The sequence below is a fragment of the Erythranthe guttata genome, chromosome 7 (genome assembly GCF_056151865.1).
Source record: "Erythranthe guttata isolate IM_541 chromosome 7, IM_541, whole genome shotgun sequence".
NCBI lineage: Eukaryota > Viridiplantae > Streptophyta > Magnoliopsida > Lamiales > Phrymaceae > Erythranthe > Erythranthe guttata.
Window position 1 is genome coordinate 15,053,826 of NC_142539.1, and position 24,708 is coordinate 15,078,533.

Here is a 24,708-nt window from a genome sequence, read left to right on the forward strand (position 1 = left end):
GATTTGCAAGGTTGTAAAAGCAGGAATCGGGTCCAAGGCGGTTGGTTAGGCACATTCTCACAATTAATCGACCCAACGGTGATTAATCTGCGATAAATCGATTTTACCAAATTTAATATAATACATTTTTAAATATTATTTGTAGATACTCAAAATATATATACAAATATATTTAAACATAATTATATCCCATCATTTATATATCATGATCATATAATAATAAGATCACAATCAGGCCCTGCCCTAGGCTATAGGCAATTAGGCTTTTGCCTAGGGCCCCCAACTTATATGTATTATAATTAGGGCCCCAAAAATTATGTTTACTATAATTAGGGCCCTCAAATACAAAATAAAATTTATATTTTCTTATTTAAATAAAAAAAATTTAATATATATAGCATGAATTTTGTATAAATATAATATAAGAATTACTAATCTTACTACGTGTATTTAAACTAAAATAAAAATATCCAAAATATTTAATTTTATATTAAAAAAATAATGTAAAGGGTCCTAAATTTATTTTTTTGCCTAGGACCCCATATGGCCTTGAGCCGGCACTGATCATAATCGAATAAAAAATCTTACAATATACATATAAAACGAAAATCTTCCGCATTCAAAATTATACTTGAACATTGCAAGCCTATGTCATTAGGTACTTTAAAATTAAGAATTAACATAAATAATCTCATTTTTTTTAACTTCCCAACTTTTTTTTTGGGAAAAAAACGAGTTTTGAGCGATTTTTCCAATCAAAGTTTGACATGCCTCCAAGGTTTGATCGTCTCAATTCCTCTCTAGCCACCTCATATCCAAAACTCAAAATTTCAAACATTTGCACCAAAATCGTGAAGGTATTGGAGCGCCTCTACCTCGGGGACCACTTAATTAGTTGTCTCGGCCGATTTTTAAAACACTAGCAGTTTGTAGATACAAATATATAATTGAAGATAAGTATATAAGTTAAATGTTATTAACATTTTTTAGAGATTATGGATGTACCCATGTACTTTTAATATTTACACATTTATCCAACTTTTTGAAAAATGGGGTTTTCCCATTTTTTTTTTTCATTTCGTCGTGTCTGCGTTCCTGTATCCGTGCTACGTAGATTATAAATAGGCAATGCGGTCCAATTGTTCTCCCCTTACATCAAAGCCAACAACTGATTAGGTTAGGCAAACTATGGTTGTAAATTTGTAATTTGTCATGTATTTAAAAACCAACTTAATGAACGCATAAATATTTTTTATGAACACATATATTTGTTTATATATGTGCAAATTATGAACTCTTGAAAATTTAAAGTAGTGATTGTACAAATCATTAAACGTTGGTGGTGTCAAATCATTTATAAAGGACTCTTTTGAAAACAATTTTTTTTTCTCAGAAAAATGAAGCTTTTTTATTTGCTAATATGTAATAATTAATTAGATCATAGATATCAAAGGTAAGTAAAAATAAAAATAAATAAATAAAACCATGAAACCTAATATTATTATTACTGACAAACAAATATGAAGAAATGTAATAAAAAAAAAATATTTGCATTATTTCAATGCAAAGCTAGTTCTTAGCATATGTTTGGCCCTATAAAAGAAATAATTATTTTTTTACCATAAACTTTAATTATTAACAAGACAAGACCAAATGTTTTTTATTTATTGCATTGTATACCAAACATGCCTATAAATAAGGTTGCACATTTCACACAAGATTCATCAAGTTCATTTGTTTTCAAGTATTACTACTTTAAAATGGCATATTTTACTTCTAAAGAACTCGCTTTCATATTCGGCATTATCGGTACTTATAGCAAGTTTTCTTCGAATTTTGGTACTTATAGCTAGCAAGTTTTTGATTTATTTTCTACATCGATCTAATTTTCTTATTTATTTTTAATGTTGCACCAGGTAATATAATATCTTTCCTGGTATTTTTGGCACCAGTGTAAGCCCCACTTCGATAAATCTTGAAAGTATATTTAGTTCAAAATTGTCGATAAATTTAAAATTCCAACCGAACCCTAATTCTTCGCGCGTCATATGAGTGTAGGCCAACGTTTTATACAATATGGAAGAAGAAATCGTCGAAAGGCTTCCAGTCTATACCGTATTCGGTTGCATTTTTCAGTGCTTCGTTGTTGTTATACTACGGTTTTCTCAAGACAAACGCTTACATGATCGTTAGCATCAACGGTATCGGATGTGTCATTGAGGCTATTTACCTCGTAATCTACCTAATATATGCACCCAATAAGGCGAAAGTACGAAAATATTATATATACACATTTATATATATAACTTTTTTATTTTTGCAATAATTTTATTTATTTTGCAGATTTTCACGATGAAATTGATTATCGTATTTAACGTCGGAGGTTTAGGGTTAATCACCGGAGTTTCTTTAGTAGCATTTAAAGGTTCGAAAAGGGTTTCTTTTGTAGGATGGGTGTGTGCTATTTTCACCATAGCTGTTTTTGCAGCTCCTCTAAGCATCATGGTAAAATTTCATTATTAATCCTTTATTATTAACCCAATATTTCTATTTAATTTCTTTAAATTGTTTTTTATATAAATATTTTTTAGCACAAATTTCTTAGTTTTACATTGTAAATATGTATATATTTAAGGTTTTTTTTTCTTTCTCAATAATATAAGAAAAATAAGTTGTTTGTGGATTAAATGTTATTATGTAACACGAAATAGAAACATGAATATATTCGACTATTAACGATGTTTATTCAACTTTTTTTTAATTATTTTAACATGCATGCAATTAATTTTTTCGATTTTTTGTATTTTTTTTTGTTTTTGCAGAGACGGGTCGTGAGGACAAAAAGCGTAGAGTACATGCCATTCACACTATCGTTCTTCCTCACCCTTTGTGCCACTACGTGGTTCTTCTACGGATTCTTCGTTAGGGACTACTACATCGCAGTAAGTATATATCGAATAAATTGCTACGTAAATTCTTATATTATAGTTCTCAACATTACAAATAATTAATAAAATTTTATTATTTTTTATTGGTTTAATTAAATTTGATTCAGCTGCCAAATGTTCTCGGGTTTTTATTCGGAATTGCTCAAATGATCTTATACTTAATCTACAAAAATGCAAAGAAGGTCGACGAAACGAAGCTAGAGCCGCCAAACAAGGACATCGAAAAGAATACGAGCAGTATCGAGGAAGATGCCATCGAACCTGAAAGTCCTTCGAAATGATTTTAAGGAGCAAGAGAATTAAAATAAATTAAATATATATATATAATCCCTAAGTATTTAAAAGTTAATAAAATAGCATGCAGTACGTAGAGGCAAACACGTACGGTATTATGTACGTAGTTGGTAGCTGGCTTGGTTTTGTTGTAATATTGGTAATGAAATAAAGCTCACTAGGTAGTGAGATCATGAGTGTACGAGGGAATGTATAGATATATTAAATTGTATGTATACGATTGTGGGTAAATTAGTTATATATAGCATATGAATTAAGATTGATTGACACCTAATCACTAATAAATGAATTTACTGTAAAATGAAATGAAAAACTGAACAAATGAACCTAAATTATACTCTATTTGAATTAGGGATGTGATAAATGTCGTTCGAACTTTAATAATACCGTTACGATTTCAAACGTGATTTTGATCATTTTTAATTCAAAATTTTGCAAAACCCGGAAAATAGAATTTGTAGTATTCTGAGTTAGTTTTCCAATCCAACTTGAATCACCAAAATTGGATGTCGGACGAGAAAGATATACATGAATCAATGGATATTGCCCACAAAATTGATGTATTGAGGTATCTAAAATTCAAAATGTCACTCATTCATGCATAACTTTGTCACACGGCATCCAATCTAGCGGATTTAAGTTGGATTAGAAAGCTAACCCAAAAAGGCCTACAGTTTTCGTGTTTCGAATTTTGCCAAAATCAAAATAGAAATATGTCAAAATCAGGTTCGAAGTCAAAACGGCATTAGTAAAATTGAAACGACATTTAACATTTCAGTTTTAATTAAAGGTATATTTGTATTTTCACATATTACGCCAAGTAAATTATTGTAATATTTGGTCTTTAATTTAGTAAGTCTTGTAACTAAATAGAAAAATGGTATTTCAAATAGTCGCGGCCCACGAGAGAAACTAGTGAAAATGATACTTTGATCAAATTCAACAACAAACTGAAATTCATGCCTAATTGTGTGTTTATGTTTGGATTAATTGATGGACGTTCTCGGAAATATTTTGAACTAACTAACAAGGAGATTACATTTTTGGTTAATTATACACTCGGGTTTTTTTTTTTCCCCGAAATTTTACATATCCTCCTCGCCCATTTGATTGTTTGCTTGCCCTTCCCGATCGCAATAAATCCATTTTAGCAACGTAAAATCCGCACCTTATCAAAAGAAAATTTGGAGGCAAATCTGAAAGAAATTGCAATCCATATCGGTCGCAATTTTTGTCTGGAGAAATTATTTGAATTATCGTGCAGAGAATTTGGTCGCGACGATGTCGTTAATTTTGTTTTCGTATATTTGTTGGGCAGAGAGTTTTAGCAGGGTTAATTTTCTATAACTAATTATTTATTTGAAAGGCAATTTTAATTTGGTGGGGGGGGGGGGGGGGGGGGTAATATATATTTTATTTGGTGGGTTTTTATTATTTTTATAACCACTCAATTTGGAGGGGCCAAAAGTGGATTTGGTTAACAAGTAAAGCCTAATAATATTGACTTTAATGCCAATAACCACGAATTTATTACTTTATTCCATTTATCAAATAATTCATCAACATTTGTTTATTTTCCAATTCCAAAACAATTTTAAATTTCAATTTTGGCCCCAATATAGACACAAAGTAGTGTTCGTTAAATGACATAGGGGACCAAATGTGCTTAACATTGAACCTTAGAGGTAAAATTTGTTCACTTTGAAATAAAAGGGACCAAAAGTGAAATCGCGTAAAATATGAGGGACTAAAAGTGTAATTCTCCATACTCCACTTGAAAGATGAAAGTCAATTTTCGTTCCTCTTACAATCATTATTCATTTGTTCAAGAATGAACAAAAGCCAGAAATAAACTAAATAGTTAAATGTATAAATTGAAAGAAATAAAATATATATTATATTCTTGAAAATGATGGATAAAGGATGAGTTGGCAAATGTTAGGAAAACTGGTAACTACATTTGACTAAATCAAAAACCTGAGAAGATGTTATCATTGTTTATTTGACTTAAGAAATAGAAGAAATAACCAAGCAAGTTATACATTGCTTTAATTTACATTATTATTATAATTAACAATTATTATGGTTTTTACTAACTAATTTTTTATTATATATTATTAATAGTGTTTTGTTCAAAATGTTCAATTAATTAGATAAACTTCATCATAGTAAGCATGAAGCCGCCCATGGTTCTAATTTAATTCTATTGACATTTCTTGAAGAAGAAGAAAAGTATATCCATTAAAATTTCACTCTTGTCATTAATTAAAGTTAAATCATTATGAAATATTATCTTATAACATCATTTAAATTCTAAAGTATCTTATGAGATTTAAATTCATAATATTTTTTGAAAAAGAAAAAACTAAGTACCCCTCCAATATTATGACATCATATATCTATTGTGTATTACAATTTATAATAGTTAAATTTTTATAAATTAATAGAGTCTGGACGAGCAAGATTCTATTAATATAATTTAATAGGTTCTTACGGAGTTGGGACCAGAAGAAATTAAACTATTATTTAAGCGAGGTTATTAATTTATCGATGTTCTATTGTATATGTTTTTGTTCTTTTAAGAGATCGAACCCCCAGTCATTCGAAGTGCATGATGCACTGTACTGTACTGCTATAACTTGCAAATCATACGAAAGAAGATTTAAATTACGGTAATCAATTTCGATCTAAAAAGTACTGTTGGCAAGGAAATTCGAACTCGTGTCAAATAACTCTGCACCGTTGTGGGGCAATTTGTATGTTTCTTTACATTTTCTATTATGATTTCTCCCAAGTCAAATAACGTGTGTTAGCTTCCAACTCCAATATGTTATAATTATCATATATATATTTATATTGTAAAAGTCTAAGTGTGGAAGAAAGACTTGATCAAATTATTCCCACCAAAACCATATAATAAAACCAATTACAAGTCTTTCAAATAATATAATTGATCTCATTTAATTTGCCCACTCCCAATTATACAATTACCCCAAATTGAAATCCATATATATTTATATCCCTCAAGAAAAAAGAAATTAGGTGAAGGAAAAAAAAATGGAAGGATTGATTCCGATGATGTACAAGTCTCTGAAGAAGAGCAAGACTCGCCGGAATTACGAATGCCTCTCTACCGGTGCTGCACAGGCTTACAACATATCGGATTTCTACGTTAGAGAAGGTGATCATTATGTTATCGCGGGGCCCGATAAGGTTTCGGGCCTCGGTGGGCCGCCCCACCACCGGAGGTACAACTCGGTGCATGTTGCCGGTGGTGGTGCCGCCAGGGGTTTCGAGGAGGAGGAGGAGGCTGCTAAGTCAAAGCAACTTGTGAGGTTTAGAAGCCACAGGATGTTCTCATGTGTCACCGGTGCATAAGTCCTCTTTGAATATTATTATTCTTTTTTTCTTTTTTTTATTTTTTTTTTTGTTTTTTTTTTTTTGTGTGGTGCTTATTTATTATGTCCATGTAAATAATAGGAGATACTTTGTTCTTGGAAATTAGTGAAAATTAGAGACACAAAAAAGAAAGTTTTTTGTTCTCTAATTGTGTAATGGATTCTATAAGTTCATAAAGCTAGCTAGCTAATAATTTGTTGTTTACGCTTTTCTCGTCAAATTTATGTTACACTCGAAAAATGTACATTCGGTGAAGATATATTATTGATATATTTACGTGTGCACTTGTCTTTGTGAATTTCATTGTCGTGATTTATGCGTATAATTTCGTTATGATTATTTTTATCCGATCTTTTCCCGTCACCGTGATAGTAGCTGCCATAACGCCCACTATATCTACCACCTCCATAGCCGCGCCCATAACCACCCCCACCGTATCCACCACAGACATTGCCACCGTCACCCACCATAGTCGCTGCCATGACCACCCTCAAGCCACTGCGACGGTGAGAGAGAGAGATAAAGAAAGCGAAAGAGAGAGGGAGAGAGAAGAAAGCGAGAGAGAGAGAGAGAAGACCAAAGAAGATTAAAGATAAATAAATTCGAGTGGGTGATACTTAAATATGTAGATTAGAAGATTTAGGTATAAAGGAAAGTTGGGGATAAAAAAATTAAAGATGCTGCACCTGGTGAAATACCCCGGGTATATCCTTATTATTCATAAACACACAAACACATACACACCCACATTGATGTGTGTAGATTAACGGAAAAAAATCATAGGTGTAACATTCACTTGGTGTAGCATAGAAATAATTGAGGATGGTATATTGTCTTAAACTGAGAATTCAATTAAAAAAATAGAATTTTGGATTGTTATTTAATTCAAATTCAGTTTGATTTTATTTGATGGGTTGATAATGTATTACCCCTATATTTAATTGCACATGACACAATTTAATTGACATTGATTTTATTATATTATTAATATATAGAAGGTGTTATTTGATTTGCTCAACACCTTCATCTCATCCTCATCTACTTAATTGGCCCAACTTTGACCAATTAACATAGTTGTTGGGTTGATCCATTCAATTTCAACAAATTCAAATTATTATTACCTTTTTTTTTTTTTTGAGATAATATAATTTGGCTTATCCAATATAAAAATTTCAAACAATTACTATCAAATCATCAGGAGACTGTCTGTATAATATGTATACAAGAAAATATAATGAGCAACTGAAATTCCAGAATCCATTTCCCTACCGTAACCACGACAAACGAAAAAACCCGGAAAAAAAAAAAGACACGGATTATACTCAATGCAGTACGAACGGCAAAAAAACGCATGTTTACAACACGATCAAGACAAAACCAAAGATATATCATTTTGCCAAATCAAATAAGACATGCTTCCTTTTCAATGTAGTTAATTTCAATGTCAATTGTTATGTACAAATTATTAAAAAAAAAAAAAAAAAAAAAATAGTGCAATAAAATTGATGAAATCAAGAAACAGGTGCAGCATATTAAAGGAACCAAAACCGAAAAAAGAAACTCGAAGAAAAAATGAAAAGCTATTACCTTTCTCTTGCAATTATTGTTCTTATAGTTGTTCAACCAGTCATCGTGTACGGCAAAGGAGATAGAAAAAAACGAGATCGACTTTGCAGCCAATGTAGAGCGTGCGATACGGATAAATGTCCGCCTAGTGACGTGTACCCACACATGACTGCGTTTGATAACACCCTTATTGCAGGGGCATTACAGTCCGATTACGTCAGTTCAAATGATAGAGGCGTTTATTCCGTGCCCGTTGTCGTAAATAATACTTACTTCGGATGGGAATCTACTTCCGGTTCGGCTTCTGGTTATCACAGGTAATTAAAATGACATTTTTACCCTTGCTAAAACGTTGGTTTTCATAAAACTACACGACCCTCGTCTCTAAGTTAGGTCTATTTGATCGTTGATTTGTTAAAAAGTGGAGATAAAAAAAAAATTCAATACTTGTTTATGCTTTTTTCTTTACAAAAATATTTTGAAGGGAGCAAAAATATAATTTGGTGAAATTGAGTTGGATTTTTAGTAAACTTTAAAGGGAGGACTTTGCAACATTTTTTCTCGTAAATGAGGGTCTATATGTAATTTTAACTAATCTCAGAGGACGGCAATGTAATTTACTCAAGGATAAAATCGGAATTTTCAAGAAAGTCAATGCTTAAACGGAGTTGATTACAATACAAATGAAAGTATAACTTTCCAAATTTGAGGTACTTAATTTTACGAGAAGTAGGTGTCATTAGCCCAATCCACACACACACCATGAATACACATCGATGAACTCATATAAACTTTCTTGATATGTATATATATGTGTGTGTGTATATATATATAAACAGATTCAGAAACTACATGGACAAATGCTCAGACGAGACATATCTTACGGTCGACAAACATGGAAACGTGAAGCTTAGAGCATTGGAAAAACTGAGAAATTTGGGAGACGCAGATTGGAAATCGATAAATCCACCAAAGAAATTAAATCATCGAGAATTTAGATTCTGGTTTTCACATAGTACAAGAAAATGTCTTACAGTTTTTGCGGACAAGACCGAGAAACGAACGCTCGGAGTTGCTGACTGTGCATTCGATGGCTCCAATCCTCTCCAGCTTTTCGCCTTTCGCTACCATTACCATAAAGCCTTCTGCTGTTGCGGAAAGTCCAACGAGTGATTTTACTATTCTGCCCTTTGCAATTTCCCAGTAAAAATGTACTCTAAACAAATATAAAACTCTGTTCTTGATAATTTTAATAAGAAGCTGTTTGCCATTTCGAATAGTTTTTTTTTTTTTTTAAAGAAAAATATTTACAAATACCAACACTAAGCCCATATTCTGGTGATTGTTTTTCGATGCTCGTTCGACTCCACAAATTTACCACTTTTTCAGCCATAGGGATCTGCAAGAAGGCGACTTATGATATTAATTATGACGAATTTAATTTAAATTAATTAAAATATCATTCAAAAGCAAAAAATAATAATTTATTACCTGAGGAAGTTCCGAAAAAGTTGATGGCTTTTCATAGAAAAAAAATTTAGAACTAGAAATAATATACTTCTCGACCACTTTCAGCAAAAACTATACTGCATAAATGTTGCGATTAAATGCTGATTTAAAGAGTAGGAATTGGTTCTTCGATGTGGTCGATTCCATTCAGACACGGGGGTTTGGCCGCTCCAAAATAAAAGAATGCCATTATCTTGGACAGCTCATCAGCTGTTCGGATTGCTGGAAAAATAAATAAATAAATTAGCAAAAAATAGAAAATAGCGTTCTCGTGGTAAAAATGGTTGACGGAACCATGCGGAATTTCACCTTTTTCACGGTATAATATTTTTCCCGCTTTAGTGAATATAAGCTCTGGGAATACAGACACTTGTAGTGCAGACACCAAATCGAGCTCTAGGTTTGCATCTATTGCATAACACTGTTCGCTAATGCCCGTCAGTAAAATATCGAAATTGAAGAAAAATATAATATTTATATATATATATCAAGAAAGAAGCTTTTACGTACTCTTGGTGATGGTAGCCTGCAGTTCCAAATGATATGGACAGCTTTCTCTAATTCGTCGCGAATCTTTTCGTTTTCTTTTGGTCTGAGATATTCGAATACTTATTACGAACGTAGAAAATGTAAATCATAAAACCTCGTTTACACAACTTAATTATGCTAATTTGGTTAAAAAAATCGAACAGGAGTTTGAGCATTAGGGCTTATGATTAAGTTCATCCTTGATGCTAACTAATTAAACTTATGGCATAATCCAATTTTTCAATAATCCGAAATTTTTTAAATGCCGATGAACTACAATACTATTCATAAGTAAAAGAAGTTGAAAAATTAGTTACCTTTTGTAACGGTTATGAACGAAAACAACCAACGGGCTAAAATCCTTAAAAATCGCCTCCTCCCATTCGGTACTAGTAATATCTTTAATCGGTTGAATATAATCGTCGTCTTGCCATACTACTTCATTCTCACTATCGTAACCCTCGTCGTCTTCTTTCTTAACATTCTTTATACTAATCTTATTAAAAAATTGACCCAAATTAAAGCCCCACCCGTCGGCATCTTCCGGCCAATCGGGATCCTCCTCGTCAACAACAAGCGGATATTGAGCTAAAAGATTCTGCATTTTTTTCCTCTTCTCAACAAGGTCAATCTCTTCTTCAATATCCGGAGCTTTACCAATCACTTCTCTAATCTTCCTTCTCCACTCTTTTCTCTCTTCGGGATTCATTAAAAACGGGTCCTCGTTTATATTCCCATTCCCACTCGACTTTTCTTCTTCTTCGTCGTCGTCGTCGTCGTCTTCATCTCCATCTCCGCTACCTAGCTTTAGTAATTCTTCGATTTTGGAAATATTTATTCGGCTTTTCCTTGTGCCGACACCCTGTTTCACAGTTTTCAAGAACGACATAGAACTTATCGTAAACTTTTTATTTAAAAATAATCAAGAACCGAAATGAAGTGACGAAAAGTACCGATAGAGGTAGTCGGTTTACGGGTTTCGGTCGAGTGAAGTTCAAAGGCCAACAAAGAGAAATGGGTCTTATGAGACATTTGTTATTCAGAGGAGTGAATAAAAATTGAATCTTTAGCTCCATTCCCTGAGCAGCCATTCAAGAATGCAATTTTTTGTGCCCTAATTTTTGTACCATTACAACATATAGTTAAGCGAATGAAACCCCATCAAGCAAAAAAACAAGAGTCATATATAAAAGCAAGCAAAAACAAGTGTTACCTTCAAAATCATGACAAGAAACAAAGAAATCCATTACATAACAGTTTGAATTAAATCGTGGCAAGAAATCAACGAAACCCATCTCGGAATTAAACAGAAAAAAACAAAAAAAAAAAAAAACAGATAAAAAAAGAAGAATCGGTGTACATACGGAGAGGGGAATTTGAGTGGTGCTTTAGCTCTTTCCTCTGCTTCTTGATATTCTGAATTTGACGAGTTAATAATAATAAAGAAAGTGGAAATGGTTTTAGAGAGGTTTTTGATAAGAGTGATAGTGTGATGTTTCTAGTTATTTTATTTTTGGTTAAATGACGAAAAAACCCCTGAATTTAGGCTAAACAATGAAAAACACCCCATCTATTCGTAATTACCAAAAAAAAACCCTAAGATTTGTTTTCGTATTACACCAACCCTTTTACAGTACACAAGCCCTCTCGGGGACTTTCTTAAAGAGGAACTCATCCATTTAATAGACTGTACACATTTTTTTGTTAAAAAACTCGGTCAACAGCTAATCAGAGGGAGATTTTGGTTATTACGGATAGGTAGGGGTGTTTTTTGTTATTTAGCCTAAGTTCAGGGAGGGGGGGGTGGTTTCGTAGTTTACCCTTTATTTTTTCTTCGGAAAATTACGGCCATCCTAACGAAAGTTCAAATTATGGAAAAAAAAATCATTTCTATTTTGGGTAATTACAACCACCATCAACTGTGGATTTTCTTACACGCCCACTCTTGCAGTGTCAAATTTAACGGAATATTCTAGATTATATAGAATATTCTCTAGTTTTTACCCGTTTTACCTCATTCGAGCTCCACATTTTGAAGCAAGATGATCATAAGATGTGTCTCTTGCGTATAAATATTAGATTGTGGTGCATCAGAAACCGCATTTTTGTATAAAACGAGTACAAACTACAACATAGATAACATTTCATGGAATTTAGAAGATTATTCACAAGGGTGGACGTGTAATAAAATTCATAATTGAAAGGTAATTGTAATTACTTCATACAACTTCAAATCTCATATCATTTCTCTAAACACCCTAATTCTAAGTTCTAACTAAAAATCATACAACTCCACTTTTATATCTACACTCATTGCATTTAATTTTATCAAAATTTGATTCAATTCATTAGCATTTTTAATTTTTAGACTTAAATTAGGGATTAATCATAGTAATACAAAATTTGTCCATTTATATATAAGCTTACGTCTTATAGACTATACAGTAAAGAGGAGTTGGTGTGGATTTTGTTGAATCGAAGCACAAAATTTGGTCGAAAAAAAAATCGCCCTAAGAAGGTTCACATCCCCATAACAACGTGTGTCTATAATCGGCATAAGTTTGTTGTCGTTGTTATGAGCAAGGCGCAAGTTTGTCGTCTTATAATTCAAGATTCAAATTTGCGTAAAAGAAAAAAAAACATATCACACAATTTAATAACGAAAATAGAACCTTAATTGGCATGATTCTTGGGTAAAATATGCGTGACTGTTTGCAAATTGAAGGTGAAAAACGACCTCGTATATTTCACCAAATGTAACATCGACGAGGCCTCTCTGTTGAATATATCGTCTTTGAAATATAATTAAAAGGTACAACATACATTAGTACCAACTGACCTGCAAAACATGCCCTAATCACTACCCAAATGCTAAACTTACCATGTCAATTAAAGTTTGTTCATTATATCTACAATGGAAACATACTTCCAAAAAAAAAAAAAAAAAAAAAGGGCAAACCTTGATGTACAAGAAGAATTCTCGAAGCCGTTAATCGAAATTCATTGGATCATCGTTGTATAAATACGGAAGAAGCCAACTGAAAAAACCAACCTTAGTTTTTCCTTTCAGTCTTTGATTCGAATACTCCACCAAAATATTCCAAAGCTCGCCCACAGTCCATTCGTGTAATATAATCCACTGTACTACCTCTTGAAGCTTCTGTAACGCCTCCAAATTAAATGTATAATATAAAACGAAAGGCCTTAGTCCTTGAGAAGCGGCCAGCCATTGGATCACAGCTTTAACTTGAGGATCTCCCCCAAACGCACCACACCCCCAATTACCCGTCACAACACCAATCGCAATATCGTTTCCGATTTCATTAATTGCCATTTTATTTTGTCGGCTTTTGTTAGTATCAAGAAAGCCACAAAAGGCCTTGTTAGTTTCACGAAGGAGGAATTCGAGTTTGTATTGTCTTTTTCCAGGGTTGCAAAGAGCATCGATTGCAATTATCCTTGTCTTACGCCTTCCCATTGTATCGAAGCTCTTTTTGTCCGCATAGTCTCCGCAAAAACGGAATGACTTGGAATAGCCTGTGTAGTTTGAGAACCTTTCTGCACCGATTATCTCGATAGCCTCGTTATCAGCCATTGAAGGCAAGAAAAGCATGCCGATGATTAATTCTGGATTGATCATGAAACGGATTTCTTCTTGTACACAGCCTCGGCTTAGAGCACCGCCCCCGAGATATTTGTTCGCGAAATCTACTTCGAGGGCTTCGGTTAAGTGATCTTCAATTAAGCCAGAAGTGCAAACCTACCATAGAGTTTTAAATAAAAGCCATTATTGAATGAATTAATCATTTAGAAGCCATTTGCAGAAAGCAGTGTAACAGGTTAGTTTCTCGTTCATTACCTCGAACTTGCAAAGAGAAAGGGTTGAGTTGCTCCAGAAATCAGCTTCTGGGTAAACTATGCAAGATGGACTATTCTTTAAAGGGAGAACTTTACGCTCAAACGAGACATTACCCACATGCATATCCGAGGATATCTTCTCAAAGTAATGGATGATGCACTTTATTTTATTTTCTTGACTCACATCGTAGTACTCATATAGACATCTGCGAATAGAAAAGAGACATGGCTCAACACCCGTGCCTCAGAAATCTCATATGATAAAGACTTGAACGAGGAAAAACAGAAATTGCTGTCTGTTTATTATACAATAAATCTACCCTTTTATATTAGCTTCGAAATCAATAGTTTATTATACATAGTAATCGAGTAAGTTCTTCCAGGGTTATTATACACATTTCTTCCCGTCAATTCAGAGTATAACCTTGGTCTAGAGTCTATCGAATCTGTTAACCCAAGCTATATGGTTAATTCGAAGCAGACTGCAGTTATTTTGTTAAATTACTACGTTCTCAAATATGTAAATGAAAATCACGGAAGCAACCAAAAAATAAAAGAAGCATATACATATCGGAAATATAATTGATGGACGAAAACATACAGAAATAAATTATCAAAGTTGATAGGCGGAAGATGTTTGGCGCCTCTATTAGTGGTTGGGAACAAGCAAAAAAGAGCACAAACCAGAAGGGCAGCAATCAATTCCTGAAATAAGCATAAAACCTCAAACTCAGAGATTGTGGTTTGGTGCAGCCATAGTGCTAATATGGTAATAAGAAAAAATATGCAATTTGATGCAGACTTAGACACCTAAAATTCTAGAAAATAAGGCTGAAGTGGCTCGTGTTTTTCATTTTAAAATATGATCCAGAAGCAAATGCATCCTGCTTTACAAAGAAACGGATTACTAAGATCAATTGCTGCAAAGTGCTATGGCTTAAACAACTCTTAACAACAGAGAAACTTGCACCTATGATCTACTATCCTTCCTTTTAATAAGAAAAAGAAACGAGAACTCTTAACAAGTTCGTCACTTGTGAAATCAACCAAAATTAAATATCCACCAGCCTTGCAACATCGCTAAATCACCTTTTCATAAAATTACAATTTGACCCACCTAACATCATTTAAAGAGGATAGGGAAAGCCAAAATTCAATTCTCAAAATTTCCACCGAAAAATGAATAAAATTCAGATGCACTTTGGTTATTCTTAATTAGGCGATGAGATTTGTATTGAAATTTAAATTCCAAAATGATCTGAAATTAATCACAATATATAACCCAAAATGAGATAGTTAAGACTTGAAGAATCATTCATTACACACGACACATTTGCAAGCTTACCTGGCTAAGAAAGACGATGCCCGACTGTTGTGATTCGAATAATCTAAGACCAGTGTCCGTTTCGTTGAAAACTCCGGCGTTCTGATAATGCGTCTCCAACAAAACTGGCAACCTCAACAGTAGATCAGCGAGTTTCGGAACCACTTCTGTAAACCATTTCACAGCATCATCCTTGTTCATCAACTAGAGTAAAAAAATAACAAAAAAAAAAAAAAAAACTCTCAACAATCCATTCTGCACACTTTTCTTCAGTCAATAAATAGCAAGAAAATACACGAATCAATGAATTGTTCGCCCTAATTTCATGCCCAAACCTCCCATCAAAGATAGAGGCAATCTTAACTGTTAGTACTAAAACGAAAGGAAATAAATTGAATAAAATTGAATTTTTAGTTCAGGAAGAAAGAGAAATATGTGGTCTACTTACATCGTCGAAGAAGAGGGAGAATCCGAGGGAGGCGGAGAGATTAAGAGAGGAAAACCCTAGAGAATTGCGTAGGTCGTCAATGGCGAGGGCGAAGAGTTGACCGGAGTTGACATTGCTGTGAATCGGACCATTGGAGAGGGATTTGAGAGCTTCCAGCACCGACGGCGGCCAGAACACGGCGGAGGATCGGAGGATTAGCGGCAAAAACGGCAGAATTGATCGGAAATCGCTCCTACTCTCCATTGGTTCCGTAGCTTGAAAGAAACTGAGATTCTACAGAAATCAATTTGATTAAATCAATTTAATAACATGTAATTAAGTTAAACTAATCACTGATTTTAATTTTAATTTTATTTTTTAATTTTTGAATATTATAATTATTTTCCATAAATATTTACAGGATGAGGTCTGTGCAAATTCAAACTTAATACTCACACTGTTGTTACTCACTCTCTCTCTCTCTCTTCTTTCTCTCTCTACAAATCATCGTTTCAAACCCCCCAAAAAAACCCCACCAACTCCCCAATTTGCAGAGAAAAATAAGAAACTTCGATTTCATTTTCTGCATTTATTTGCTGATTTAGAGAGAAAAAAATGGCTGCTTTTGTTGGAAATTGTGCTATCGTTTCTCCAACTTCACGCCTTAATCCCGCAAATCTTCAACCATCTCGCATCGTTTCTTCACCTTACCACTCATGGAGTAACTGCAAATCCACTAATTTAACGGCGTCTATTTCTTCTTCACTCACCACTTCTCCCCTTCACCAAGGTTTTTTTCTTTTTGTTTTTTTTCCCTTGTTTTTTGGGGCTCCGGTTTTATTTATTTATTTATGTAGAAAAAATCATTACTTGCGAATAATTAATTGTGAATGGGCTTTTTTTTTAATTTCAATTGATTTGTGTTTGTATGTGTTGCTTTTGATGGGTGAAGCATTGTTGTACATTTTCTTTTACAGGGTTTGGATTTGGAATTGAGAAGCAGAAGAGGAATGATTGCTTACCGCCAGCATTGGCTGTTCGACAGTTGACCGGCTCGCTGACCTCAGCCGAGGGCCTCCGATTTGCTATTGTCCGTAATGTTGCCTTGTTCGAATTTTGGCTGTCTTTATTATTTATTTATTATCTTTGATTTTTTCGATTACTGTTGAATCTAAAGACCGCTTACAATCTGCTACAATTACTACATTTGAGCAACTGTCCACGAATTTGTTTATGTTCGACATAATTTTTGGATTCCCGTTTTGCCATTGTTACTACTGTTTGTTTCTCTGCTTCGGTTTTTTATTTGGGCTGAGGATTTTTTTCTTCTTCTTTTTTTTTTTATTTATTGGAATTTGAATGTGTTGTTTGTAATGGTTCAATTATAACGAATCTATTTCGGTATAAAGGTTGTGGCACGCTTCAACGAGATAATTACGAGACCGCTTATGGATGGAGCTTTGGACACTTTCAAGAAATACTCTGTTAAAGAAGAAGACATTGATGTTAGTAAAACCGACTGCCTATAATGTTTTCATTTTATGATTTTATTACTGCCCATGCATCTAAGTATCGTATGTCTTATGCTAAAAACGAACATTGGATTAGTAGTTTGAATGTTAATGCATCATTTCATTAATGCTATTTGTCTCCTTTTTGGGTAGTTTAGTGTCATGTGCTAATTTTTGTTTCCGTTTACTACTTTTATCAATAATCATAAAACTTGTCTTTGCCACATTTTTATAAACTTCCAAATGCATGAAGAACTAATTTATTCAATGAATTTATGGCCCGATTTCCCACTCAGAAAAGGAAATTATTATTTACGTGGTAATGGTGCGTTTTGGTAAAGAAAAAGGCAGTGAAGAATTTCAAACAAGATCATAAATTTGTCATTTTGGTTAAATGGATAGTGTCGAAATTTATTTTTCTTGTGTATTCATTTTGCACATAAATGATATTTAATTTGCTTGGATGAATAGGTTCTCTGGGTTCCTGGTAGCTTTGAGATTGGTATTGTTGCAGAGAAACTCGGGAAATCACGAAAATACCAAGCAATTGTGTGCATTGGAGCTGTTGTAAGTTTTCTCTCTCTTCATATTTATAAATAGTTTCAAGTTTCATCTTTGTTTTGTTCTTTTACGTGCGAATTTTTCGTCCTGTTATTTTTTGCAAACTACTTATATTGTTATATAATTATTTATCGATTTCTCTTTTTTTAACCCTTTTCTGGCCAGTAGATTAGAGGTGATACAACCCATTATGATGCTGTGGCTAATTCAGCTGCTTCTGGAGTACTATCGGCTGGTCTAAGTTCAGGTTAAATTGTTTACTACCGAATGAATTTACTAATGCATTATAAGAATGAATCATTGCATTTCTATGAGTTTACGTTTCAGCTTATTGTATTTAAACATCGTACAAATTATGACATGTTTTTCTTTTGTTCATCTAAGAAAAACTTGTTCGGATAAATTGTCTAATCCAGATAACGTAACAGCAAGATTAAAACCATGCTCCTTAAATTCATGTTGCTTTCTTACATTATGTTGAGTAACCTTCTATTACTTTGTTTACTCTTTGATTAAGACGTAAGAAACGATGAATAACCTAACAAACAGATAATTATTTACATTACCTTGTTTCTTGAACTTTGCAGTATTATAAAAAACCGACGTATTAATTGAATTTGGATTGGTATTAATTAGCACCAGCAAAAACACATCGGTTTCTCAGATTTCGTAAAGATCTTCTTAGGTCGTCTTGTCATTCCAACATTTTTTTATTGATTATTTTGACTAAAAACCGATGGACCTTCCTACAATGAGTTGCAGGTGTTCCTTGCATATTTGGTGTATTGACGTGCGATAACATGGAGCAGGTAATTAACTAGAATATAACAATTGATTATTTGTATATACTGCTTGGATTTATCCCTCCCTTGATTTTGTTAAAATTGTTATCTTCTTATATTCTTGCTGAACGAGATTTCTCTAAAAAATTACATAATGATTGATGGTTGCAGGCTTTAAATCGAGCCGGTGGTAAGTCGGGAAACAAAGGTGCTGAGGCGGCTTTGACAGCTGTAAGTTGACTCTTGACTTTTTTGGGTTGAAATATTTAGCTTTTAGTTTCACTTTGCACTTCAAAAATATTTTCTTTTTTTGATCGAAAATCTTTTTGTTTATGTAAATGTAATAGTTATTCAACCCTGTAAAAGGTTGTTTTTGTCAGCGAAGTTATGTCGAGTTTATTTCTGCTCTAATACTTGATTTTGTTGGTTCCATTTGGTATATAGATTGAGATGGCATCTCTATTTGAGCATCACTTGAAGAATTGATTTCGGTGGACTAGATGCGCTTCTTCCGGAAGCAACCGGAAGGTCTCGTTACTACACGAGCACCTTGATGATTTACGACCTTTTTGCCCTTGCTCGGATTCTTTTGTTTTGATAATAAAAGCCTAAACTGTAACTTTATTTTAGCAACCAAATTTTTACCTTGTTACTCTTTTCTTTTGGTTTTGATGTGCAATTACTCTTATATCCCTACCTTCTTCAATTATTACGGGTTAACTTTATCAAGTGTTTGTTTTGTCTGATGCCGTTTGGAGTCTATTCAAAACATTATCAAGCATTTGCCTATCACTGTCTTGTAACTTAACTGACCGAATCGATGAAAGGGACCAAACTATAAAATCATTAAAAAACATTAGGGACCAAGAGGGTGTTTGGCTAAGCTTAATTTAAACAGTTGATAAGTTCTTGCGTCTGATAAGATGTTTTAAGAGCTGATAAGCTGTTACATTTTATTTTTAGGATTAATTTTTAGAGTGTTTGAATAATAAGCTTATTTTCTATTTTTACTCATTATAAGAGTAACTCCAATGGGGTTATCAAATAGAGTATTCAAACATTTAACTCCCATTTAAATACATAAAAATAGAAATCTTTAACTCCAATGGAGTTATCAAATGAGGTTTCCATTTTGATAATTCATTTTTTGGGTTGTAAAAATACTTGCTGGAAATTGAGTTATAAAAAATGTAACATCCTAATCATTCAATCAGAAGTTGACACGTGGCAATTACAAATAAAACCACCAATAAACTTCCAATTGATAATTAATTTGATAACCATGGTTAGAGTAGATGAATTTTAAATCAATATTAAAATAATTCTCAAATATCAAATGAGTATTTGATAACTCAATTTTGATATCTAGCATTGGAGTTGCTCTAAGATCTTAAATAAAAAAAGTGGGGTAGAGGTATTTTTTTAAAACGATCTTATTTGCTCACCAACAGATTAAATTGGAGTAAACTTAAGGGGAGAAAAATGTATTTTTACAAATATACCAACATATATGGCACCCTAAATTCAAATTCCTCATCACACACTATATATATAGAGGATTTTCGTTCCGCCCCCACCGTGCCGCGTTTAACAACTCTCTTCTTCTCTCTACAATGTACGGACACCCGGGGCTCTTCCGACCCGCCGGCGGCGGTTGTGGTGTACCGCAGCCGCCACAACATCAACAAATTCATCTGAACCCTAATTTATTCCCGAACCCCAATCTCTTCTTCCCCCAACAAACCCTCAATTTATGGCCTAACTTCAATCCCTTTCTGCAAAACCCTAACATATACCCACAGAATCAGCAGCTCTTCACCAACAGTAATTTCCCAATTCAACTGAATTACGACAACAACAACAACAATGTTCAAGCACCGCACCCTAATGTTAACAACAGCAGTAGCTGTAAATTTCCGCCACAGCACGTTAATTCGCAAAGGGAGATTGTTGATGAACTCGATAACGCGGTGATTAGGGCTCGGGCTGAGTTGCTCGGGTCGAATCAGAACGTTTCTTCCTGGAAAGTTTCGCAGGAGGCTTTGTTGATGGTAAAAGCGGAGTCTTGGGAGAGTTTGGGACTCAAAATGCAGCAAGTGCCTTCGCTTAAACACCTAATGATCATCGAAGGGAAGGTGCGCCGACTATACTTTTTTTTTTCTTTTTGGAGTTATGCAGCATTTATGTTGAAACTTTTTATGTGATATTCATGGAAAATTGTGAAGTTTTACTCTCTGTTTCCTTCGTTGAAAAATTTGGGTGTGGTATTCATGAAATGAAGACCTTTATTTGGAACGAATCAATGTAGAAAAAATCGGTACTTCTCGGGAGGGTTTTCGGATTTATGACATTCTTGGGGAAAAATACACTTTTTGTCTATCGTGTTTACGACTAAAACATTAAGAAATTACTTTTGGTCCCTCGATTTAACCACGTTACACGTTTGGTCCCCTACGTTAATTGGTTTTTAGTAATGAACGGATTCTGGCTAGAAAAGTACAGGAAAAAATACACTTATGGTCCTTCACGACTAAAACATCTTTGGTCCCTTTAGTTCTTAACAAACACTTTTAGTCCCTCGATGGTATTGACATAATTTGATGGAATGGGGCGCACATGCCCGTTACGTGTGCAATTCCGTTAGCCACTAATGTTTTATTGACGGAAGGTACCAACAATGTAAAATGTGGTAACTTAAGGGGCCAAATGTGTTTTTTGTGAACATGGGACCAAATGTGAATTAGTGGCAAACATAAGGGACGGCCCTCAGCCTCTAGACGGGCTCTTCAGTATGTGTTGCATACATTTCAATTTGTTTTTGGGAAAAATACTCTTTTCTTCCCTCAAGTTTACCTTGATTTAACATTTAGTCCCCTTGTTCACCAAAAACAGATTTAATCCCTCATGTTTCAACAATTTAACACTTTTTATTTGGTCATTTCCATCAATTTACCATTAGCCTGTCAGTTACTTTCTTTATCTCCTTTGTTTTCCATTTATGCTTTTCATTTTTCCTTTTTTCCTTTTTTTTTATTGCTTCTTTATATCCTTTGTTTTATCTTCTTCTTTTTTTAGTTTTTTTGATATTTTTTTTGTTTCCTTTTATTCTTTTTTTGTTTTTTTAATTATTTTTTGGTTTTTTTAAAATATGTTTCTTTATAGTATTTTTACATTAAACCTCCAAATTTATTATCTTTAAGTTCAATTTTTATATTTGTCTACCATCGTGAAAGAGACTATTTTGCAACTTTTAATTACCTATTTGTATTATTATTATTATCAATATTATTTTTATTATTTGTATTATTATTATTATCATTATTACATTTTATTATTATTTTTATTATTGTCAAATGTCAATGTTGTTGTTGTCATCTTTGGAATAGATGATGGTGGTGGTGGTGAATGGTTGGAAACGAGGTAGGGAGTGGGAGGGGGAGAGGCCGGGAGCCTCCGGACGATTCGAGATGCTTTTAGTGTCTTTGGAATATATAGCATATCGGTGCATTTAGCATCAGTGCAATAGTTGTAAACTAATTTGTTTGCCAACAATAAACCATTGAATGCTGAATTTTTGGTTCTCTTTTTTGTTGATCTTTCCAAGAGTACTAATACAGAGCATAAGTGTTACTAAATGCTCCTTCACGTTCATTGAATATCTAACATGTTTTAGTTTGGTTTTCTTTTGTCTTTTTCATTACTTTATCAAAGATCAATGCATTCATGCATTGCTTTGTTGAGGTAAGAAGAATTACTTCATTGTATGAAATGGAAGTGGCAATCTGTGAGAGCGAGGGCATTGAACAGTTTGAAGAGCTGGGATTGGGTCCCTTATTACAACACCCACTTGTTGTGCATTATTTTTCTGTGCCTTCTGATGTGACAGAAGTGTACAGGATAAGAAACGAAGAGATAATTTCTTACATACGTGAGTTTATTGATACTCACAAGAAAACAGAAATTAGAGTTGATACCTTTTTGGATTTTATTTGTGAGAAGCAATCTGTCAGTAGCAGGGAAAAGCTTTGTGTTCGTGTCCAGAACTTAGGGTATGTTACGTTTAATTTTATTTTTATATTTTTTCTCGGTGCAAAAGCTTCAATATTAATGTTTCTTGAAAAACCATCTTGCATATCCTCCTCGAGTATTTGCTGTTTTTATCATCAAATTTTTATCTTCATTTCATGATTTTGTTTTTTACGTCCTGTGTCCAGAGTATATATTAATCATATTAAAAAGGCGAAGCAATCAGAAGAAGATGTATTAGAAAAATGCTATGAGAAGATAAGAACGGAATCTGTTAAAAAGAGCCCGAAGGGCCTACTCATTTCCTCGCAGAAAAAAGAGACGGATGACGAGCTTACTATCAAGTCTTTCTCTTCTTTAAATACCCAATTTTGTGGCAAACACATAAGATTCGCTTCATCGAGTTCAGACGATGATAGTGAAGCTAATGAATATAATGAGAAGAATACAGAGAGAGAAAACTACAGTTTGCCACTTACAAATAGTAGACCCGTCAGTAAATGCCCCTATCCATCAGTAACGGAAGAAATTAAAAGACTGGGTTCCAAAAGGAAGAGGAAACACGAGAAGATGAGTTGCAGCGCTTCTTTGCCTCGCAAGAAAAAGAATAAAAGGAACGTGGTTGATGCGATTATCGAGCCAACAATCGAGCCATCAGTCGAGCCAACAATCGAGCCATCAGTCGAGCCAACAATCGAGCCAATAAGCTCTGGTACTAAGGAGATAGGTTGTCATCCTCTCTCCGATGAATCATTAAGGATGTTTGTTAAAACTTGGAAGGAAATATGCCAGGGAAGCAATGCAGACGAGGTAATATCTTGATTTCAGATATAGCTATGAAAACAGTTTGTGAAAGTGGAAATGCATGTGCTTTTTTCTTTGACTGATTGATATATGTTTGTTTTTGTTTTGGGTGAAGAAACTTTTTGCAGCGGTCAAATCACTGCTGGAAAATTGTCTTTCTACAAAAATTGAGGAACGGACCCCGACGGTGCTCAACATCTCAAATTGGCCACCTGTCGATTGGAAAACCGCCCCTGGTTTCAGTTCCACAAGTGCATCTGGTTTGAAAAAACCAAGAGAGGGTATTTTTGGCGACAAAAATATCGAACAATCTGATATATCTATTTCTGGAATCAGCACCGAATTCAATATTGAGGTTGATCCAAAGACAATTGCTATTGCTCAAGGATCAGTTTCACCCGATGCGGATATTTCCGAGACCCGGTCGAACAATTCTAGCACTTTTATTACAACAAATTGTACGGACAGAGATGAAGTATTTGCAGAGCAGATGCAACTTACAGGGAGATTAGGGGAGCTTGTGGCTTCGAAATATTTCGTGGATAAATTAGGCGAGGCTTGTGTGAACTGGGTCAATGAAAAAAACGAGACTGGCCTACCTTATGATATTGTGTTGGGAGATGATGAAAATACGAGGGAATATATTGAAGTTAAAGCGACCAAATCCGTGAAAAAGAATTGGTTCCTTATATCAATGAGGGAGTGGCAATTTGCGATCGAGAAAGGTGAGTCTTTCAGCATTGCGCATGTCGTTTTAGCGGATGACAATATGGCGAAGGTGACTGTCTACAAAAATCCGGCGAGGTTGTGCCAGCTTGGCAGTCTCAGGTTATCGTTTGTGGTTCCAAATTAATGAGAGTTTGTCAGACGTAATATATGTTTCGGTGATCAAATATACGTACTTGGGTGGGCGCGATTGAGAAATGGGTGGCTGAGGAAGAACTCCGGTAGATGTTGGTATGTTAAATTACATAACTGCCCTTGAGACTGGGCAGTAACTTTTATTTGTCAATTTGATTATTTTTCGGCCGTCGTCCGTTTTATGTAGATTTGTGACATAGAAAGTTGTACTGATACCTGGGAACCGCATCTAAGATTTCTTTCTTCATCAAATCTTTACCCTTCTTGATTCCTTACTAAATGAAAATTACTCTTGTATTTATCCTCAATA

At 33.9% G+C, this 24,708-nt stretch overlaps 7 protein-coding genes across 7 annotated transcripts; 5 read left to right on the forward strand and 2 right to left on the reverse strand.

Moving 5' to 3' along the window:
• Positions 1-1,732: 1,732 nt before the first annotated feature.
• LOC105961441 (bidirectional sugar transporter NEC1) lies at positions 1,733-3,459 on the forward strand. Its single transcript, XM_088820434.1, has 6 exons — positions 1,733-1,809; positions 1,917-1,953; positions 2,059-2,269; positions 2,344-2,505; positions 2,823-2,942; positions 3,056-3,459. Exons 1-6 carry the CDS (start codon positions 1,761-1,763, stop codon positions 3,227-3,229), a joined length of 753 nt encoding a protein of 250 aa, XP_088676560.1. The 5' UTR covers positions 1,733-1,760; the 3' UTR covers positions 3,230-3,459.
• A 2,840-nt stretch (positions 3,460-6,299) lies between these two features.
• LOC105961460 (uncharacterized) lies at positions 6,300-6,620 on the forward strand. Its single transcript, XM_012985691.2, has one exon. The coding sequence runs from the start codon at positions 6,300-6,302 to the stop codon at positions 6,618-6,620; it is 321 nt and encodes a 106-aa protein (XP_012841145.2).
• A 1,563-nt stretch (positions 6,621-8,183) lies between these two features.
• Positions 8,184-9,499, forward strand: LOC148769804 (uncharacterized). Its single transcript, XM_088821045.1, has 2 exons — positions 8,184-8,524; positions 9,047-9,499. The coding sequence occupies exons 1-2, from the start codon at positions 8,214-8,216 to the stop codon at positions 9,378-9,380; spliced, it is 645 nt and encodes a 214-aa protein (XP_088677171.1). The 5' UTR covers positions 8,184-8,213; the 3' UTR covers positions 9,381-9,499.
• Positions 9,158-11,963, reverse strand: MRL7-L (Thioredoxin superfamily protein). Its single transcript, XM_088821044.1, has 7 exons — positions 11,609-11,963; positions 11,198-11,358; positions 10,562-11,106; positions 10,227-10,308; positions 10,026-10,137; positions 9,699-9,938; positions 9,158-9,606 (listed from the first exon to the last, which is right to left on the reverse strand). The coding sequence occupies exons 2-6, from the start codon at positions 11,333-11,335 to the stop codon at positions 9,823-9,825; spliced, it is 993 nt and encodes a 330-aa protein (XP_088677170.1). The 5' UTR covers positions 11,336-11,358; positions 11,609-11,963; the 3' UTR covers positions 9,158-9,606; positions 9,699-9,822.
• Positions 11,964-12,963: 1,000 nt separating this feature from the next.
• LOC105961472 (poly(ADP-ribose) glycohydrolase 1) lies at positions 12,964-16,204 on the reverse strand. The gene is made up of 5 exons (XM_012985703.2): positions 15,875-16,204; positions 15,448-15,630; positions 14,704-14,807; positions 14,104-14,308; positions 12,964-14,004 (listed from the first exon to the last, which is right to left on the reverse strand). Exons 1-5 carry the CDS (start codon positions 16,115-16,117, stop codon positions 13,234-13,236), a joined length of 1,506 nt encoding a protein of 501 aa, XP_012841157.2. The 5' UTR covers positions 16,118-16,204; the 3' UTR covers positions 12,964-13,233.
• A 73-nt stretch (positions 16,205-16,277) lies between these two features.
• On the forward strand, positions 16,278-19,433 carry COS1 (6,7-dimethyl-8-ribityllumazine synthase / DMRL synthase / lumazine synthase / riboflavin synthase). Its single transcript, XM_012985701.2, has 8 exons — positions 16,278-16,643; positions 16,831-16,943; positions 17,263-17,358; positions 17,836-17,931; positions 18,094-18,172; positions 18,688-18,734; positions 18,879-18,938; positions 19,152-19,433. Exons 1-8 carry the CDS (start codon positions 16,469-16,471, stop codon positions 19,191-19,193), a joined length of 708 nt encoding a protein of 235 aa, XP_012841155.2. The 5' UTR covers positions 16,278-16,468; the 3' UTR covers positions 19,194-19,433.
• An 818-nt stretch (positions 19,434-20,251) lies between these two features.
• NVL (no vein-like protein) lies at positions 20,252-24,650 on the forward strand. The gene is made up of 4 exons (XM_012985699.2): positions 20,252-20,842; positions 22,419-22,756; positions 22,922-23,543; positions 23,653-24,650. Exons 1-4 carry the CDS (start codon positions 20,321-20,323, stop codon positions 24,388-24,390), a joined length of 2,220 nt encoding a protein of 739 aa, XP_012841153.2. The 5' UTR covers positions 20,252-20,320; the 3' UTR covers positions 24,391-24,650.
• The last annotated feature ends 58 nt before the right edge of the window (positions 24,651-24,708 follow it).